The 22,146-nt window shown below is 41.8% G+C and overlaps 1 protein-coding gene across 3 annotated transcripts in view; it reads left to right on the plus strand.

Annotated features, from left to right (window-relative positions):
• LOC144828554 (methylmalonyl-CoA mutase, mitochondrial-like) overlaps positions 1–22,146 on the plus strand; it is a 268,618-nt gene that overhangs the window by 93,909 nt on the left and 152,563 nt on the right. For all 3 annotated transcript variants that reach the window (XM_078686829.1, XM_078686831.1, XM_078686830.1), the window contains exons 5-7: positions 3,225–3,396; positions 11,915–12,163; positions 17,089–17,200. In XM_078686829.1, coding sequence (XP_078542955.1) covers positions 3,225–3,396; positions 11,915–12,163; positions 17,089–17,200 — 533 coding nt within the window. The remainder of the gene's footprint in view (positions 1–3,224; positions 3,397–11,914; positions 12,164–17,088; positions 17,201–22,146) is intronic.

Raw genomic sequence — 22,146 nt, forward strand, 5'->3', positions numbered from 1 at the left:
GCCCCTAAAGCTGCAAAACCCAGCAGCTACACAGCATTTACTGATGCAGCTATGTCGCTTCATTGCAGGTCGACATCCACAGTGTCCGATGACTAGTTTTGAAAGCTGATTTTGAAATAACTTTTTGGGACCATACACCTTTGGTCACATGAGGTATGTTGCACCCATCTGGTGCATTTATTGGGAACAAGCTCTTTTAATATTTATGTAAGGCTCAGCCCTCTAAATTCGCTTCCCCCTTTTGTTCCCCCTAAACAGTATCGACGGATATATCTCCTCGCCCTGATGAGAATCCGATGATTCACACATTGGATTTCGAAACGCGTCGGCAAAAAGCAATGTTTTGTCTTAATTGAGTTTTGGTTGCCCATTTCTGCACTTTTTTGAAATGGTTTCTTGATAACTAAACGGCGACAGGATTTCTGATTGAATGTATAAGACGCTATTTTCTAAAAATATTGATGCATATGACTGGATGATACTGTTACACTTTTCACTTTTGTAAATACTTTTTGTTCATTTGTAATTCACTTTGCACTTATTCATTTGTGTTTATTCATGCATACAATGTGTCTTTATGCTTTTCCCTAGCAAAATTTATGTTTGCTCAAAGTACAGTTGACTTTGTATCTTTCTTTGTTTCTTGAAAAGATTTAAATGCATAAAAGCCTAAATGCGAATGACATTTTTGTCAGAGTTCACTAATTAATGTGGTTTTCTCTGTATGATTCATTAAATGCGTGCATAATTGTGCTTATAAGAGGCATAGGTAAAACCCCTTTTTCATGGTAACTATATTTAATCAGCATTAAGGTATTGCTTATCATTATGAGCTTTGTCTAATGGGGTTACTGGACGCTTTTGTAAGTCTAATGTTTCCTTTTTATCATATACTTAACTTTCAAAAGCACAATTGGGGGCAGGCAGCGCATAAGGTGCTGCATAGCTCAACACATATAAGGTCCCAAAGCCGAGACCGTTTGCATTGCAAATGCTTGTTCTGACAGCGGCCATGGGTCTAGAAGTGGTCTTAAGAGTTGGGTCTGAGGGTCTAATATTTATACCTGGTGCCATCTTTAAAGTAAGAGAAGCTTTTAGAGGTTTCTACCCCCAGAGGTGCTTGAAATTTCCTGCCTCCCTGCCCTGGCCCCAGCTTGTCTGGAGACACAATAGACTAGTGTCAAACCCTTTGTGAGTGTGTTGAGGCAGAGGCTTTGTATTGTGCAGGTGTGGTAGGTGACTGCTCTGCTCTCCTATGAAGTCAGAGACAGCTCATCCTGCCCAAACATATCCCCCCTTTGTCTCAATGTCTGGGAGCAATGCACAAAGGCCAACACCTAGCCATGTGACTCAGGCTACAGACACAAAATGGTTGGAGCAAAAAAATATCAACTTTCTAAAAGTGCCATTTTCAGAATTCTGACCTAAAATCCGACTTTACCATTAGGGAGGGTTTAAAATTACAATTCTTTAGACACCAAATGTTTATTCCCACTTGCTCCCAATAGTAAGTTATCACTTATTAAATGCAATAAGGTAACCCAATGTTCTCCTGTGGGAGATATAGGCCTTGCAGTAGTGAAAGAAAAATGTAGGAGTTTTTTGCTTAAAGGACATGTAAAACTTAGAAGTACATGTCCAACATTTTAAATCGACTGTACTCTGTCCTGTGGGCTGTTTAAGACCTACCCTAGGGGTGATTTTATAGGTACTTAAAAGGGAGGTTTAGGCCTGGAAAAAAGTTTATCCTGCTAGGTCGAAATGGCAGGTTAAAACTACACTCACAGACCTGAGACATGTTTTAAAGGACTACTTAAGTGGGTGGCAAAATCAGTGCTGCAGAGCTTTAATCTACAGGCCTTGAATACATGTTGTACTGCTTTACTAGGGACTTACAAGTAAATTAAATGTGCCAGTTGATTGTAAGCCAATTTCACCATGCTTAATGAAGAGAGCTCAAGCACTTGAGCACTAGTTAACAGTGGTAAAGGGCACAGAGTCCTAAAAGCCAACTAAAACAGGCTCGGAAAACCAAAAGGTGAAGGCAAAATGTTTGGGAATGAAGCTGCAGAGAGGGCCAAGCCCAACACCCTGACTCGTTTGCACCAAACTAGGGTGCTCCTACACACTGAAAAACACCATACAACAAGCAATGCAGTCTGAACCACCTTTTTCAAAGACTGTCACCTATACAATTAAACACTCTCTCTCCTAAATTTTGAAATTGTGTTCGAACACTTCAAGCACTGTTCTCACCGCCTCAAAATATCCACTTTAGCAAGCTGGCATCCAATTAACGGCACGCCCTGGATCGTAAAGAACCTTGAAACTTATTGGGCAACCAGTTAATACAACTCCTAAAGCGTCAATCCTTTAGCATTTGGCTGTCAATTCCAAGCATGTTACCGCTGTCTCTCATCACAGCATTTCATCAGTCATACTTACTACACACAATCAGATAAAGCACTCTCTACTCTTGTGATCAAGATCATGCTATGTAAATACAGCACATAAAGCACACATGCTCACTTTTCTCGGACTCTACAATGCCATCATTTACCGCTCCCTGATTGAACCCGCAGAGGCCCCATACTTAATGGATTCTGCTGTTTTTAATGTATTCAGTCATATGTGACCTCCTCCAAGGGTCACTCCTGTCTCATATACTGTTCAGACTACCCAGGTTGCTCCCTCACCACATCAGGCATTTTGTTGTAATCCACAACTACTCATCAAACCGACTACATCAACATTTTACGTACAAAAAGGACCATTTGGCACACATCTGGAAAACCTGGAAGTCAATGAGGAGTGGTAGGACAAAAGGGAGTAGAAATGATTTGGAGTGTGGCAAAGGTACCGAAGGTACAAGGCAAGCAATGCAGATACTCATATATGTATTTGTAACTGAAGAAACAGCTCCTTCAACTACTCCTTGTTCTCAGCCCTTCACCAGCAACTAACAACTGAAATCCAGCTCAAAATCATTCCATATGTGGTTATGACCCCAAACAATCGAATACATCGCTACATTCTGTTCATCACTACAGTGACTTTTACACCTGACCAGGTTCAATCTAAAGAAACAAGTGTTTATTAATAATAATAGTAATAGTGTTGTGAATATTGTTGTTGTTATTATTTGTTTATTATTATTATGCTTGCATTATAGTAGTTTATCATCTAGTGACCAAATAAGGTTTTCATTGCTGTTTTGATTACAGACTGTCTTTCTTCTGGGGAATTGGTATGAACTTCTACATGGAAATAGCAAAGATGAGAGCAGGGCGACGTCTTTGGGCCCATTTAATTGAGAAGAACTTTCAACCAAAGGACTCCAAATCTCTTTTACTTAGAGCTCATTGCCAGACTTCTGGCTGGTCGCTCACAGAACAGGTTAGAGTTAAAAACGTTTTTACTACAACAAAGCCCTTTTGAAATGCAAATTGTTCTGATATCTGTTTTTAAGCTGTGTCTCTGATAGTTCCATTCCTAGCGGTTTTAAACAGCATGACCTTTTAGACTGTACAAGACAATGTGCCTGTAATGGCTGTCTGTATCTCTTACACCTTTGGGCCACATTCCATGCACCTACTGAGTGCCTTACTCATCTCCTCTCCCCCCTCTGTTTCCCATTCACCCATCCCTTTCTCCCACCCCTCACTCTTCCCCTCTCACTGCCTCGCTTACTCTCCCTCTCTTTCTCGGACTCTCCTCACTCTCTAGCTCCCAAACGCCTCCCTATATTCACAGAGTGCTAGGTCTACTGGAATCCAGGTTTGTAAAATGGTCACCTATTGCCTAAGAATGCATAATTCTACCGTTCCTAGCAAGAACCCATGTATTAATTTTTAGTTTTAAATTCCACAGCTGCAACGTAGGGCTGGGTGCAGCACTTCCCACCCTTGATGAAGATATTTTTTTTCCCAATGCTCCTGTGTCACATATTACAGTGCTGTGTCCTACACCTTGGCTGAGGGAGAAAATGCGGAACAATACTGGCTTCTAATAAAAGCTTCTAGGCGCAGGTTCCTCAAACTTGATCTGGAAACTTTTGTAGCAGTTCCCTTGCATGTCAACAGGTGACCATCATACAGATCCCTGTCAGATCTGTCCCAGATGTGATGTTGGGGCATAAATACATATCTTTTGGATTTTCTCCCTTAATATCTTTGCACCTGTTTGACACATGTCTGCCAAACGTTTCAGACCTGTCGCACCTGTTTCCTTAAAATTCAAATATAAGGGGGGAGGTAGAGGAATGACAGCTAGGTTCGCCCTCCACAGCTAAAGTATAAGTCAACAAAATCCGAAATATCGGATAAAGAACCTAGCCGTAATGACGAGTCACTGTCTACATTGGATGAGGCTCACACAGAAAAAGGAAGGAAAAAAGACAAAGGGAGAATACCCTTTCTCTTGAGTCCCCTCACTCACTGGAGTTTCCTCACGGTGACATGCTTCATCATAGGGGCATCCCAACCCGCTGCGGGTTGAGGCGTGTTGCGACTTGCGAACTACGTAGGAGCACTTTTATTGAGGACTATGTGTGGTGCAGTGTAAAAAGGGAAGTGAGTGGAGTGGTGTGAGTTAAAAATATCTTACTAGTGGGCGGAAATAACTTTATTCGTGCTCCTAGTAGATATATTAAAAGTGGGGGGTTCTCTAGGTGAACTGGTTCTACGATGAAACCGGGACCCTAGTAGAAAGCCAACTAGTTTCGAGCTGTACCCCTCAGCTCTTCTTCAGGACGTCACAGGGTCCAGCCCTGTGAGTACCACTCCAAAAAATGAATAGTATGCCTAACAATGAGCATGTACATATAAATATACGTATACATACGACTCTTCTGTAATTCAGTGGTGTATCTGTTGGGAAAAAGAACAGTGTTAAAGTGCAGACCCTTGCCATCTGCCAGGTCTCCTCTTATTTATACAAAGATGTGGTGGAAATGACAGGTAAATGAGCCGGTAAATGAGCCTACTCGCTCCTTCATATGGCGCTCTTGAGCATGAGCGTGATGTCCCTGAAAAGAATATTGTTAAAAAAACGTATTTACATGGATATTCTCGTGCACAGCATAACCATCGTGCTTCCTAGAATGAGGAGCTTGAGTGCGGAAAACCAATTAAAGTCCTAAGAAATATATACACACAGACCCGGAATCAGTGCAGTGCCAAGTGGTAATACACACACGTAAGACAGACATACAACAGGGGGTTCAACATACGTTTTTAAGGGCTCTAATAAGCCTTTAGGTCCTACAAGGGATAAAGGAAGTCCGCGGGAACCATCTGTAATGTTAAATGGTGGATTGTTAGTCAGCCCGGTTCTTACCGGTCCAGCACGGGCGCACCGGCTGTATCAAACGCAGTCGCCCCTTGGATCCGTGGTGCCTGCAAAAAACGGAAGGGTCTTACTTGTTACGGAACTCTTGCTAGCTTGTTAACCTACTCGGCATCCCTCGAGACTGGCGGATGCCGTCTCAGTCTCGAGCGCCGGATAAGAAGGTTTCGGAGTTGCCGCCCTGCTTGCTTAGGAAGCCTAGACCGCGGCTATGTTCAAAGACGGACGCCCTGTTTGGGACAACGTGGCGGCCATATTGGAAAACTCGATGTACTACATCGCTAATATGTTCTACACATGCTGAACACAAAGCAATAACAAGACCCCATAAAACAACACACTATGAACACAGTGGGACAAAGATAGATTTATTTGGCAATATGCTAGATGATCAGTACATCCTATTAATTAATAACAAAAAAGGGGGGCCCGAAGGTTTTCACACTGTTATGGTATTAGTTTTCAGTGCTGATCTAATGTAAATGGAAAGTAGTATTGGTAATAACTTCCCGGGGAGATCTTCCAGGAAGTAATTATTAATGGAGATGTGAGAGGTTTTTGCTGATGGTAATTCATGATTAGGTTATTACTGCTACTGGTAGCCAATAGTCCCCATGGAATTGCATCATTTAATCCATTGGTATCAGTCTTGAGTTTATACACCCAGCACTGTTCTTTTTCCAGTAGGCGTTGTTCCAGGTTGTCCTGTCCACTGAGGTGTTCCAGAATCACCCACTTCAGGGTATTCTCCCCTTTGTCTTTTTTCCTTCCTTTTTCTGTGTGAACCACATCCAATGTAGATGATGCACCTGTTTCCTTGTCAGAGGACCGAAAGTTATGCAATGATTGGTCAAGGGGTGCAAAGAAAAAAGGGGGGTTGCCAAAACGGGCTTGAAATTCAATGGATTTTACATTGACTTTTATATCTCTGAAATTTGACAGCATTACATATTAGGGTGCACAGGTGACTCTTTTAGGTACTGCAGGTAAGTAGAGTAAGTATTTTTTAAGTTATACGCTTTTTCAACTTAATGATATCTTGTAGCAAAATACTACTAAAAGTAGCAAAGAAGCCCAAAAAATAAACTAGACTGCATATTTAAAGTTTCAGATTTACTACATGAGCAACTGGAAGACCCATTTATGGTCACATGCTAATGGAAACCTATAAACAAATACATAACAATTAGAATACATCTTAATCCACATATGCTTTATAGGCATGGTCTCTGGCTGACAAATGAAAAGTGGTCTAACAAGCCAAACAAAAAACATCTTTCTCATGCACCCCTGTGCAACAAAATGAAAAATTGCCCTAGCAGTTAGCCACACAAACTAATATTGGGAGGACATGATAATTGACCAGTAGGAAAAAAGTATTATTTAAATTTTGATAACAATAACAATGATTGCCTTTCATTCACTTTGGCCTTCATATGTAGCCGAAACCTACTGAAAATAGCAAGGAAACCCAAAGAATAAACGACTGCATTTATAAAAATTCAGATTTACTTCGTGAATAGCTGAAAGACCCATATATGATCACATGGTAATGGAAACTGGTAGATTGGGGTTCCTGGTTGTCAGAGTATGCAATCTGTACAAGCAGAAACCACCATTCTAGTCAGGGTAAGCTATATACACTAAAAGATAACCTGTGCTCGCCCTCTAGTAACTTGGCTCAGAGCTGTCAGGCTTATCCAAAGAGGCAATGTGTAAAATATTTGTGCAACACACACAGTAACTTAATGAAAACACAACAAAAATACGGTTAGAAAAATAGATTATATTCGTATGCAAAAAAAAGATCAAAATGCCAAAAAAAACAATAAGTAGAACATGAGTTATGAATTTTTAAAGAATACATCAGAAGTAGTTACTTGAGGTTACCCTTGACTGGGGTAAATCCAAAGTTCAGGCTGACCCAGATGGGGGGCAGGGCGGCTACACAAATCATGTAGGTCCTGCTGAGAAAGTACCTTGGATGGAGCAAGCATCGACGTCGAAGTCTCGATGCGTCGGTTCCAATCCGCTCAAACAATGACGGCTTCGTCAACGAACCCCTTTACGATACAGACGCTAGATCATCTTCGAGCATCACTGTCCTTCACCGTCGAGCCACGCAGTCCGTCGAAGCGATAACGTCGATCTGCTCATGCGTCGGCGTCGAAGGGCAATGCTTTGGTTCCAATTGATGCATAGTCATCACTGCATCGCTTTTGATGGTTCTGGACAGCAGAAGTCACCTTTGAAGGGCCCAGGGCTGGATTGGCACCACTTGGCAGGACAGGACTCGCAGATGGCAGAATCCAGGTGCTGTTGAAGCAAGTCTTTGATGGCTCTGAGACTTCAGAACAGGGGGCGATCCAGCAAGCCGTTGGAGTCACTCTGGGTGCAAGTGAGATGGGCCCCATCCTTGTCCTCAGCAGGGCAGAGATCAGCAGGCAGCAGGCAGCAGGGCAGCAAAGCAGAAAAAGAGTTCTTCCAGAGCAGCAGTCAAGTAGAGTGGCAATCCTTGTAGCACAGCAGTCTTTACTCCTGCCAGAGTTCTTCACAGGTCCATAGGCCCAGTAGCTACACCCAGGTGTGCCTTTGAAGTAGGGGTGGCTTCAAAGCAGGCCCTTGTAGTGCACAGGTCCCCCTTCTTTCCTGCCCATGCTATCGGTATGGGTTAATCAGCCCTTTGTGTGGGAAACAGGACCCAGGCCTTTTCGGCTCCCCCTCTATCATTCTGCCCAGGAAGAGCTATCAGAATGCAGATGAGTTCTCTGTCACACCCACCCTTCCTGCATTTGTGGCTGTTAATAGGGAATGCACAAAGCGCCAGACGTGTATTGGAGACAGGCTGTGAAGCACACAGAGCAGTAAGAATAGAGAATTGTCTACTTTCGAAAAGTTGTATTTCTAAAATAATAATCCAACTTTGCAATTCAAGAGGGTTTATCAATACCTTTCCAAAGATAAGAAACCTGATGCAGCTACTCCTTTCTAATCAGAAATTACAGCTTAAAAATGTGTTAAAAAATTCCCATTGCTAGTCAATGACAAGAGTAGGCCTCACATTAGTGAAAAAATAAATGTAGCTGTCTGTCACTTCTAGGACATGTAAAATTAAAAGTACATATCCTGTCTTTTACTTATGCAACACCCTGCGCTTAGGGTGACCTACGGCCTACCTTAGGGGTGACTTATGTGTAATAAAAGGGGAGTTTACGGCTTGGCAAGTCAAAGTGGCAATGGCAGGCCTGAGACGGGTTTGAAAGGCTACTTGTTTGTGTGGAATAGTCAGTACTACAAGCCCACTAGCAGCATTTAGGTTACAGGCCTTGGGTATGTGGTATACCACTTTACAATGGACTTTTAAGTAAACTAAATATGCCAGTGGGTATACACCAATGCCAACATGTTTTGAGGCGAAGTACATGCACTTTAGCACTGGACAAGTGGTAAAGTGCTCAGAGTCCTAAGGCCAAGAAATAGATAAAGCAAAAAGGAGGTTAACAGGCAAAAAGTATGACGGAAGCCCACCCTAAGGATGCCGGGTCTAACAGAAAATTATAAACAAAAACATAACAAATAGAATACATCTTAATCTACATAACTTTTCTTTGCATGCTCTCTGGCTCACAAAATAAAACTGTGCCCAACAAGCCAAACAAAATTCATCTTCCTTATTTACTCCTGTGCAACAAAATGGAAAAGTGACCTAGCAGTGAGCTGCACAAACTACTATTTGGAGGACATGATAATTGGCCATTAGGCAAACATAATAATATCAATTTAATTACTACATGAACAACTCAAGGGCACATTTATGGTCACATGACTATGTAACCAATAAACTAAAAAAGCTCTGACAAGTACCCATTAAGAGCTCACACATGTCCTGATGATGGTCCTGAAAGTCATTGGACAGGGAACCGAAATATCAACTTTGTATGTCTTTTTCATGTTGTTTTTGTAGATTGCTATGTTATACTGGCGTTATTTTCAATATTTTATTTCTTTTTGTGATTCGTTCAGTATTTATATATGCTTGTTTACATTATGGGATTTTCATTGGGATTTTTGTTGATGTCTGTAGCTCCTTCCCCACTGTCTCAGTATTTCAGTGAAATATAAACTCACAGAGGAATTTATGTTCCACAAACAGTTTAGATCTCTGGAACCCTACCTAGACACAATCCAGATCCCCCAGGACAGGATGGTATACATTCAATTCAGGCTTGGTACCCTTCCTGTGAGTGAGGTTACAGCTAAGTGGCACCTTAACTCTCCCAGTCCTAGCACTTGCCCTGGTTGTAATGCCCCGGTGGAGTCTGTTGCCCATGTGTTGTTTGCATGCCCTGCTTATTTGCGGCCCAGGGATAATTGTCTCAAACAGATTTGCCGACCATTGGGCACACAAAACCACTGGGATGCACTCCGCATATCGAAGTCGGATACCAGGCCCCCCTTTGTTTGTGATATAGCCAAGTTTCTAAGCCACACAGGGAGTATCAGAAGGAAAGCACTGATGAGAGCACCTCCATAATGGCCGGGTTGACCCCTAGTCTAAGTAGCTTTTTTGGGTCTTCGTGATTAAACTTAGGCTACCCTCACATGCACTAGTTGTTGCACAAGTACTTGATTGTAGATTGATTGCATAACCTGATTGTGTGGGGAGGACCCTAAGGGTAAACCTGTAACATCCTCTGTTTGATGCTGTAATTATTGTTTTAACTAGTTTTTATATTTTCATTAGTTTTAATTCAAAAATCCTATTAAATGTATGAAAGATTTTATGATGTACAACTATGAACTTCACGTATGTTCTTTGTAGCTTTTATAACTTAAATAGTCGAAATAAAGCTTATATGATGATGATATTTTGTTGTATATATGTTATTGTAAATTGTAATGATTTAAAAAAAAATTCTTTGAAATATGTGTATCTAGTTTTCCTTTTGCCTCCCCTCTTTTGATTTGTTCTAATATAATTGATCTCCTTTGTATTTAGGTGCTTGTATCATACATTGCTGCTGTAGAACTAAAAATTCTCTCAGTTGAAGGCAAACTTCTGTTGCACCAACAATATATATAGGCTGTTTGGCGATACTAGAGTTTCACTTTTTTGTAAGCATCTCAAAAGATAATATGCAAATCAAGGCAAATGTTAGAAATGCTCCGATCATATTTGATCACATATCTGTTACCATTTTGGCGCTGATTGCTAGCTTAGGTGTTATTTATCGCGGGTACGTTATTTATTACGTGCAATAAATAACACCTGTCACAAGTTTGTGGGGATGTTGGTGCTTAACGCAGCAAAATTGGCATGGTACTGTAAATACCGTACAATTTTCCCTGTTAAATATCGTTAAACCTGCCCAAATTTTTACGACAGCTGAGGTATTTAACGCATTCTGATAATTATCGGATGTGTTAAATACAGCCAAACACTTCATTCTTACCCATGCATAAACAATGTTTTACGCATGTGACGGAATTTACTGGCCCACTTGTAATCAGGGCCTTTGTCTGTTCCCTATCTAAACCTCCTAATTATTTTTAACCATCTCACTTATATAGCTGAGTCATTTTTTTAAGCCTTCATTATGACAAGCAATTTATAGTTTCCCTGCATACCTTATGCTGTCATCGGGTTAGCAGTAGGAATTTGGGTTTTCATTATCTCCCCTGAGCAACCGGCCCATGTGTCTAACCCCACCCTAGTTTCAGTACCTTGTTTAGCTTTATTACCAGTTATCCTTATCGCACAAGGAGGTGGTCATTTGTGCTCGTCTTGTGCTTTGCAACACAAATGTGCAAACAGTGCCACTTGCCAGAAGCATATGGATGATATGGAAAGTAAAGCTACTTTTTTCTTTCTCCTTCTGGCTCATAAAGCAGTCATCGTTACATCATTCTCACCAGAGGAATTACAAGTTTTTTCTTCTATGTATACTGTTGGTTGTGAAGAAAATATATGAAGTTTCTTAAAATATGGCGATCAATCACACATGGTTAGTGTTACCATTCAAACATTTAGTCCACTTTTCTAGGCCATTTGCTTACTTCACACATTCTTTTAATAATAAATACAATCATGGTTTCATGCAGTCAACCCTGTCCTGTATTTAGCATGCATCATTAAATCTGGACTGCTAAGGCCTTCCCAACACAACACTCTGGTGCACATAGTCAAATGTACACAAGTTTGTAGCAGCTTGTCTAGCTGTTCCACCACCTGCTCAGCCTCCACCATGAGACCTCTGGTTCACTGAAAGAATAGGTCCAACATCCCACCTTCCCAGTCAGGCCATCTATCTCTCCCCTTGACCCAGGATACCTCACATTGCACATTTCTTTATTAGTATATCGTTTTTGATTCTTATCTGAAATATATTTCAAGTTTATGTTTGTAATAAATTATTTTAGTACTTCCTTCGAAGGGAATCAATCACACAACTGAAATAAAATAGAGGCGATAGGTGTAACATTTACAGTGGAGCTTACATAATAGACAGTGCGAAGTACAGTGTATGGCCTTCTTTTCATGACATGTCTATGTATTATTTTATTTTAGGATCCCTACAACAATATTGTGCGTACAGTGATTGAAGCCATGGCTGCAGTATTTGGAGGCACCCAGTCTTTACATACGAACTCCTTTGATGAAGCCTTAGGGTTACCTACTGTGAAGAGCGCACGTATCGCCAGGAATACTCAGATCATAATTCAGGAGGAATCGGGCATTCCTAAAGTGGCAGACCCGTGGGGAGGTTCTTACATGATGGAAAACCTCACGAACGATCTGTATGATGCTGCCCTCAAGGTAGATATTCTGTTTTGATGGCTCACAGAAGGAAAGTTCATATTCCTGAATAAATCATAATATTGGGATTGCTGTAATCTTCCATCATACTAATCCAGTGGTTCTACACTGCCCATTTAATACATGTAATCATTGCTTGCTGCTGGTCACTCACAGAGTGGTATAGATAGTTACATTTTAGGTATGGGCAGAAATCTGATTGCTATGACGATCAATGACTGATGATTAAAAGTCTAGCATGTTATTTATACCCTATTCATACCAATTCTATGGCAATCTGAACCTTTCCTGGGATTCTTTGGTTGGTTACTGGGCAGTATATTGTGTATGCATGATTTACCATCCCATAAATGGTAATCTGTTACACCATTACTTTTCTATAGAGGATGCTACCTTGAACTTACCATGATTGTGAATACCACTATTTCTACATGGTAAGTACAAAGGGTAAGGGTTAGGATTACATTAAAGATGGTTCTTAGCTTTAGGGTTACGGTAAAGGTTAGGGTTAGAGTTTGAAATAGTTTTAGAGTTAGGGTGAGGGGGAGATGGGCTTAGCCTTTGATTAAGTTTGGCGTAAAGGTTAGTCTTAGGTTTAGAGTTTGAATGAGGCTTTGAGTATGAAGTAGGTTTACTTTAGGTTTACTTAGTGTTATGCTTATTATTATAGTAAGATGTAGAATTAGGTTTAGTGTTAAGGAAAGGGGTTAGACTCAAGATGTGTACACTAACCCTTATTTTTATCTTATTCAGTGTATTATTATTCTCTAAAGAGTTATTCCAAATAGAGGAAATGTTGAATTAGTGTATTCTTATGGGTACCTCAATGTAGCTGTGTCTATGTAGTGAGATACGACAATTGGTAATGCAGTTTTACCACGGTACCCAGCGCCACCTTCTCCAGTTGGATACTGCTTTGAAGCACTGTGCTTGACTTTGCTACCCTTGAAGAGTTGTCAGTGCTAGCTGTATGAGTGGGCAGGCCTTAGAAACGAAAGCCTTATTTAGGGTTTGGCACTTGTAATACTGTGGACAGGATATCCATCATGTTTGTGACCGAGTAACCCAGTTGCCAAACTTTAAATCTGACCTTTAGACACAGCATGCTGAAATATAAAACACTCACTAAAGTGAATGCTTAGTCACCTCTATCTTTCCAAGGATGAATACAGCTTTTAGTTACTAGTAAGTAAACAAATAAATATCTAAATTCCAAAAGTTTATATATCACGAACATGCTAGTTGGAAGATCTTCAACATTAGCCCTGTGGCCAATGCAGTTTTATAGTGACTCCTGTGTCACCATTAGAATAATTTGAAATGTTGTCCATAATTTGAAAACTGTAGTTGAGTCCAGTGCTGGGACATTTACACTCTGGCCTAATGTCTTCATTATTGTAGCCTTCTTCATTATCACAGGTTAAAACAGGACAGTGTTACTATATTTCAATTATGCGTTACCTCCGAGACCTACTACTAGGAAATGGTATGTGTGTGATATTGTTTCATGTCCAAACATCTTGCTTTTGCATTTTATAGATATTTTGCTGTAGGTTCTCACAAAGAACAGCAAGCCCGCCATCATTCTGAGTACCGAGGTATTCATTATTTGGATGGTAAAACATCTAATATGATAATTCCACATTCGACCATCTGAATTTACTGGGGATGTATCCTCTTGGTGTGAGGAGTGAATATACCCCTGGAAGACAGGCTGGTATGGTGAATGACTTGTGGAAATGCAGATTTCCCTAGTAATTCCCTATACCATAAACAATTGCCCATAATAGCACAGCAATTTCACGTTTGTAAATTGCTGATCCTCATGGTATTGTTAAATATAAATGTTAAATTACTTTTGTGGGATTACTGTACAATTTAGAATGTCCTCTTAAGAAGCAGCATTACACATCAGCGTGTCCATGTTGGGACGCAAAAGTCCTCTGCATGGTAAAAGACATGTTCACCTGCCCTGAGTGTTCAACTGTACTGATGTCTAGATCCTTAATGCTGACTTTGTGTCATAGGCTAACACAAATCATGTGTGTGCGCCATGACAAAGGCCAGTCTCTAGGATTGCGGTCTCTTGGACCAAGAGGGGTGCCCAAAATGCCCAAAGCGCATTACCTCACAGTACTGCCTTCACCAGGAGAAAAACAGCTGAAGCACGTGGTGGCAGTATACTGTGTAGTGACCAGCAGTAGTGACCATATCTTTTTTACTCTGTCACTGGAGTGAGCATACAGCCTCACTCCCCTTTTAAAAGTTCTGCAGCTGTGTGCTTAACTCACCGTTGGTCTAAATCAGGTAGATGTGAAAGTGCTGTGCAGCATAGGAGTAGTGAGTTTGCGCCGGTTGTATGTGTACCTGTGATGGGTACAGTACAGGGATAGAGCAGTACTGCACAGTATGTCTGGTTAGTGCATGTACTAAATGTATGTATCTTTAGTGTGATACAGTACATAAGAGATGTAGTGCTGTGCAGAGCATGTGCAAGGAAAGCATGTTCTGAGTGTACGTGTGCTTGCGTGAAGTACAATACATGAAGGGCGAAGCGATGTGCAGCGCATATGATAAAAGTGTGTGCTGGCAATGTGTGTGTTTTAAAATAGCACACCTTGGTACAATGCAGAATGGCTAAAGTACAGAACAGTGCACGCAAATTGAATGTGTGCTGAATATGTTTGTGCCTGTAGCGGTACAATACAAGGATGTAACCGTGGTTTGCAGTAGGTGTGCTTTGAATGCACATTGAGTGCCAATGCGCCTGCAATGGTATATTACATGGAGGGCCCTGGGTTCCATTTTGGGAGTCCCAGGCCTGCCTGGTGAAAACATGATCAGGAGATTAATCCCCCCAGACAGATTTGTGTAATGCTGCATTCCTGTGTGCTGGGTGGTACACCCTGGAGGAAGGGATTTATCCTTTACACTTTACAATATTGATCTTTGTTTCAGTGATAGATCACAAAGAAGGGTCCAGAAACATCTCAGGAAAGGGAGATTAGGCTGAAAGGGAATCCTAAAGAGTAGGGCTTGGAGCTTGTGGTTAACCTTTTAATGCACATATTACTGTGGCTGACATCCTGGTGTGAACTATGGTCACTGCCATGAATTTTGTTGTGGGTCCATCAGCTTCAGAGTCATGCCTGCTGTTACAGACTTCGTTTCAGAGGAAAGAAAAGGCAATATATCCACTTTAAAAGAAGCAGAACAACAACATAAAACTTCAAAGACTCAGATCCTAAATTACATTAGGTGTTTGGGAAAGGGCTGTAAGAAGGGGAGGTTAAAACCTCACACTTTGTCATCTGCCAAGCAGCCAGACGGGCTGTATGAGTAGGGAAGGGTTCGCAAGACTTCTGCCGGTGACCTGGACTGGAGGAAAATGCCTGCTAGTCTCCCCACTGGGTTAATGGACATCACCTAGGACACCAAGATTACCTCCCCTGGAGCACCATTCCTACCTGCTTGTTAAGACCAGTATTCCCTGTGAGGGAGAGGAGAACGTTAGAGGGAGCGAGGTCCAGTGGGGAGCCCTGCATGAAGATTCCCTGAGTGAGGTGTGAGGCTGAGCACTGATCTGGCCATTGCCCATGTGCAGTTTCGGCTCTGCAACCCCCGTATGCCACGAGAGGGCTGCCTTGTCCTGACCCATGCTGGAATGCTGCCCGGGAAGCACCAGGCCCACACCACTTACTGCAGTGACCCCATATGCCAGATGAGATAACCCGTGAACTGATTTTGGGCCAGGTGTGCGGGAAACCATCGACCCAGTATGCCTGGAAGGACCGCTGTAGTGAGGGTGAGCGCATAAGGAGGAGCTGCCAGTACCACTTTGGCCAAGGGTTTGGTTGGTCATCGCGCTGACTGCCGAAGGAATACTGCTGTGACCAGTGGGGCGAGCCCCCGTCTGTGATTTGTGACTGACGGATTTCCTGAGGATCACCAAAACACTGCTGAAGACGTTGTACCCTCTCAGGAGCTCCAGTCAGAAGCCGGAGGATCACACCAGCACTTCCCAAACCCAGTTGTTAGGGGGAACAGCAACTTACCTTTGTGTTTACATAGCGGGAGCAGCTCTGATCACTTGAACGAACTAGCAGTGCTGCTCGAAGAGAGAGACTGTGCTGCTGGATTCTGCTGCATAAACTGCGAGTGGCTCGACTTTGCCGTACAGGATCAAGGACTCGTGAACACCCAAGGATAGGACACTCACTGAACTGCTGAATACTGCCAGAGCGGGTAAGACTGCCAGAGCGGGTAAGACTGGAGTTGGGCCTTTGGGGCCCGAGGGGAGTTGCTGCTAATGGTTCTATGGCAACATAGGTACTTTTGCCTAAATTCCAAGGGCCCGAGGGAGAAGCGTAAGCGTTTGGCCTAATCGTTTGCATTCCCTGGATGCACCCAGCAGTGAATGAGGAATAACCTGTGAACATTTTGCAGGAAGGAGGGTGGGGCAGGGTTATGCCTGACAATTACTAGAGCTCGGACCTCAAGGGGCAATTGTGGTATTGCTTCTGAATGATGTATACCATTGCTGTGTACAGTTAGAAATAAAAGACTTTTTTTTGTATAAAAGCAAGTATCAAACTGGACATGGATTTATTTTTTTATACTGTTTGCACTTTAAATTATGAGTCATGTTCACTGACCTGTATCTACATCCCCTCGGGGTAGCCTTGACTGCTCGACCACAACTACCACTGAGAGTCAAGTGCAGAAGTTGTACTTGGCTCCATTGCTCAGGATCCATACTTTGTCGGGCCCCAGAAGATCAGGAGTTAAAGGCCTCACCCCCCCCAACTGGGCCCAGTTGCCCCTGCATGCTCAATGGCCCTCTGAAAGGGGTTCTGACAATCTGTATACAATACTTACTGGATTTTAACAAAACATTAACTACTATTTATTTGTTTTTTTGCCAGCAAATTATTGAGATTGAAGAAATGGGTGGAATGGCCAGAGCTGTTGCAGAGGGACTACCCAAGCTTCGGATTGAAGAGTGTGCTGCTCGGAGGCAGGCAAGGATCGATTCAGGTAACTAACAATGGAGTTTTGACTATATTATCTATATGTGAGTTTTCCAATTCCTTTGCAATATTCTTGTCTTTACTGGTTTGCAAGCTCTGTTTGTAGTTGCTTGCCCCTGACTTTTACTGTTCTGGCAGCTTCAATAGTTAGGCCGTTTGGCAGCGTGGCTGCTCTGGTGTCCTAAAGAAGAACTCAGAGTGTTATAGTGGCTAGGCCATGTTAATGTTAACAGGATTTATAGAACACACTGTTACCCTGAGGTGCCCTGGTGCTAGTTCCCTGAACTGGGCTTAGTGGGTTCCTATTGACCGTACTGTCATCTAATTACTGAAGGGCCAGATTTTCAAGGTCTTTCTAAAGGTCAGCAAGTTTGGGGCAGTATGGATAATTCATTAGTTTCTGTGTAGAAACTTCTGCCTCCCCAATTCATTTTTTTAAACCTGGGTACTACCAAGGATTTAGAATTGGCAGATCTAAGTGTCCTATAGGGAGTATACCACCTACATTTATGGGTGAAGTGGGAAGGTCCCAGGTTATGTAGTTTTGTAGGCGATGCACAGTGCTTTAAATTTAGCCTGTTTTTCAGTGGCAGCCATTGCAACTTTTGAATAACATTTCTCATCGATGAAGATTTGGGTGTACCCGAGAGAAGTCTAGCTCCAGTATTTTGCAGTACCTGAAGTTTTTCTAGATGTTGTTGCTGTAAATTCAGGTATAGACTTTTGCAGTAGTCTAGCCTGGCCATAAGTAAGGCCGATATTACCATTTTTTGGGAGTTTGGATAAATAAAAGCTAAGATCTTTTTTATCTTTATGGCGTTACCTTGACTAGAAAAGGAGAGCTTGTCATCTGTGATTACTCCCAGATTTTTAGCTTTATAGATCGGCATTAAAATGCGTGGGACTAATGGAGAACCCCTGAGGAAACTCCACCCCGAATATAAAAAGGTTCGACTTAAATGGTTCTAAGGCTACAAATTGCAACCTAAAAGATCTCAAGGTTGAGAGATGGTGCATGCACTCCTATGGCCGTTAACCAATCCACCAAGATGGTATGGTGGACGGTATCAAAGGCCTCCAACAGGTCTAACAGAATATGGGTGGCCTTGCCTCCATTATCCAGTGCTTCTCTGATTTACTCCACAGACTTAATGAAAGCTGATTCTGTGCTATAGTCCCCTCTAAAGCTGTGTTGCACATCATCCAGCCAGCTATGCTCAGTCATGTACTCTGAGAGTTGAATGGTCATGGCACTTTCTAAAAATGTTGCTGGCAATGGAAGACAACAAATTGGCCGGAAATGATTTGTATCATTGGGGTCGAGATTGCGTTTCTTTAGGATAGGTAAAATTGAGGCGACTTTTCACAACTTGGGAAAGCTGCCAGAACTGGGGACTGAATACAACGTTTTGGTTAGGTTATCAGTAACGATGTCCTGTGCCACTTTTTAGGCTGTCACTGGGCAGAGGTCCAAAGGTGATCCGGATTTAGCCCTGGCAATAAGGTCCAGCACTTTCATAACATCAAAGTTAGCAAATTTAGAGAAACCAGGCTCTTCTTGTTCGGTCAGAAGTTTCCAGTCCGCTTGAGTGGCCGCCCCCTCCTGCAAGGTCCTAGGTTGATAAACCTCATTAAAAATGTTTTTCACTTTGCTTAGGAAGTGTTTAGCAATCTTATTGCACAGTTGCTTTGTGCACACAGAGTCTGGTACGTATGGAGATGTAAGAGACAGGACTGTATTAAACAGTGTTTTAGATTAATTTTTAGCACTCTTAATTTTCTGAGTGAAATATTTTGTCTTTTCAATGACTACCAGGGCTTTCTATTTGTTAAGACAAGATTGATACTTTTCCTTCTCCTTGGTATCGTAAGCCAATCTCCAGAGACTCCAGAGACGTTCTTGTTTTATGCAGATCAGTTTATAATTTTTCAATGTATCTGAATACCGGGGAGCCGAGGGGCAACCATGCGTTACTTTGATGATAGATTCTGGGGGTACTAAGGAAGCTATTGCCTCCAACCAATGAATGAAGTTACTGGCATTCCTATCCACATCATCAGAATAAACCGGTTGAGAGACAGCTAGAAGATGTTGAAATTGCTGCTGGTTGAATTTATTCCAAGCATGCGCTGTCCTTGTATTGTGTAAGATCCTTGGCATAGTGGTGCCACCAACCGTAGTAATCTTAAACAGCACAGCTGAAGGATCGGATCAATAGAGCAGCAGGATGTCCTTGACCGAGAGATGGGGGGTGTTTGAAAAGATCCCATTGAGCATGTGGCCCACGGAATGTGTAGGACCTTTTACCAATCGGGGTAAGCCTAAGCTATTCATGATGTCTGAATTTGCTTCTAAATGGAAGTTGAAATCGCCAACATTGTCATGTATGGAAAGAAGAGTCCAGTAAGCATACGGTATCCTGCCTTTTTTTATGTTTTTGCAGGGCTGTGTATGTGCCAGACTGAAGCACAATGATTGCATGTATGCCAGGCAGTAGCATACCTACTCCTGGATACATTAGCAGTACAGTATCCAGAAATTTGTATTCCTACCTTTTAAACACAGCACTCTATCCAGCTGTGCACTCAGCACTGCTGACCTAATGCACTGTATCTCCTCACTCTCAGCAGAAGAACCCAGATGGACTTCTTCTGGGCAATCAGATTTACTGCTACTCTGTAGAGCACTAGTGTCTTTACTTGTTCTTTCCTACAGTAAAAACTCTTCTTTGCCTTCGTTTACCTTTCAATTATTTACTGCCATGGATAAAAAGGTCAGTGACGGTAATCGTCTGCAGAGGCGTTATCTGTTACCTCATTTGGAGTCATACAAGGACCTTGAAGTTCAAGATACAGTTATCCAGATCTTTGTGAAATTCATTGTCATAGTAGCTTTTCAAAGAGCCTGTGGCAAATTCTGATCGGTATCTTACACATTTCTGCAAAGAAAAGCTAATATCAGTCACTTTGTATCACAAGATTCATAGGTCTCATGTATTGCTGGATAGCTAAAATATGATTCTGTTTCACTTTTTGGAAGAATGTATGATTACATGCGGATTTATCTTCTAGTTTCATCAGATACAGGATGTGTGTCAGATCGCTAGGATTGATTTCAGGATGCCACTGTTGTATCTATGGGGGTATTAGAATACTGCAGAAGGTTGGAATGGCGTCCGCATTCTAGCATCTCCATGTAATCCATATCCAACAGCTGCTTAAGGCAGTTGGATTCTGGACTTGACTATGCAGGGATGCTGACTGGTGGGCTCGTAATTTATTTATATTGCTATATGAAATAAAACATCTTTAACCACGGCATGGAGTTCTACGTGTGATACTTACTTACTTTTAGTATAACATTTGGCGACAATGTCGTCCAGAAGCTGTGCGGCACCGAGCCCACTGCCGGAAGCGTTGTGTTTGACTAGATTTACTGGTAGCGAGTCTACTTTGGATCAGCCAAAGTGGTGATGTACACAGAACAATTTTGTACATAGTCCTCATTTCGTTGTTGAGGCGGCGCGCTCTGGGGAGTAGTTGTGACATCAGTGGCATTGACAGCGGAGTCAGGCAAGTCTTTGGACGCTGTTTGTGGTGTGCATACACCAGCGTCAAGCAAGTCAGAGGCTGTGAGCGTGCTTGTCTATTATGCGTCATCACATTTAGATGCGCATCTTCATACAACGCGTGTTGCACTTTGTTTAATCCCTGTGTCAGCATTATAAACAAGCTACGTTCAGCGAGGAAGTTACTGTCTCTAATAAGATTTGATTCAATTTTGTTTTTTACTTTATCATCTGATTTGTTGATTTTTAGTTGATAGATTACACCTTTACAGTCTACTTTAGAAAATGTGCGAAGATTGTTTGGCAAATAAAGAAATGTCTTGAAGTGGAAATGTTCCAAAACCTGGTAAACTCAATATGAAATGGAAGCTCTGGTTTCGCACGTTTGAAAATTTCTTGGTGGTAATCGATACTGATAACTTTGCTCCACACAGAAAATTTGGATTAATAGTCAGTTGTCTGGGCACTGAAGGTCAGAATATTTTTGATCATTTACCAGCGGTGCAAGGACCAGGGGTGATGGTGAGGGGTAATAGTGTTTATAGAAGCCCATAGAAGACTGGCTGTACATTTTTGAGCTGAGCCAAGTTTTATTTTGGAACGTTTTAATTTGTATTCCAGAAAACAATTGGTAGGAGAAAACATAGACCAGACCAGTACGTGGCAGCACTCGGAGTTTTGGCTAGTACATGTCAATTTAATATTGCTCCTGATGAGTACATTAGAGACCAAATTATACTGAATTGTCAACTTTAAAAAATACAAGAGTATTTGATGTGTTGTAAAAATCCTACACCAGTAGAGATTGTGAAAATCGCTAAAGGTATAGAAAGATCTGTGGAATCAGTAAAATTGCTTACAGGGATTACCTGTTCTTCTTAAAGTGTGAGTGCAGTGAAAAAAACTTTTAAGTCACTGGGGCAAGGAGTTTTAAGACCGGATCCAAGGGTAACAGCTGTTATAGGCATGGATGTAGTTATTATTTAGCTAACAGTTTGAGTTGTCCTGCACAGGGGAAAAAGTGCAATGAATGCAAAACAACTGGACATTTCATGAAGGTCTGTCTGTAAGGGTATGGATAATGTGAGAGTTAATTGTCTTTCAGATAGTGAGAAACAAAATATTAATACTGTATACTCAACATTACAGGAGACTACAAGTTTAACGCTTAAAGTGAATGAACAGGCAAATCACTTGGAGATGAATAATGATGGGTTGTCTAGAGTAACTGAGGAATCTTGTATAATTGAATGCAAAAAAGGTCCTTTTTGTAATGCAAGTATAGGAGAAGTTGATTTAAGGATCATGGCTGATTCTGGTTCACCGGTGACTATAGCATCCGAAAACGCTTTTAAATCCTTCTGGAATCATAGCATTTTGAAGA

Source organism: Lissotriton helveticus, chromosome 4_1 (genome assembly GCF_964261635.1).
Source record: "Lissotriton helveticus chromosome 4_1, aLisHel1.1, whole genome shotgun sequence".
NCBI lineage: Eukaryota > Metazoa > Chordata > Amphibia > Caudata > Salamandridae > Lissotriton > Lissotriton helveticus.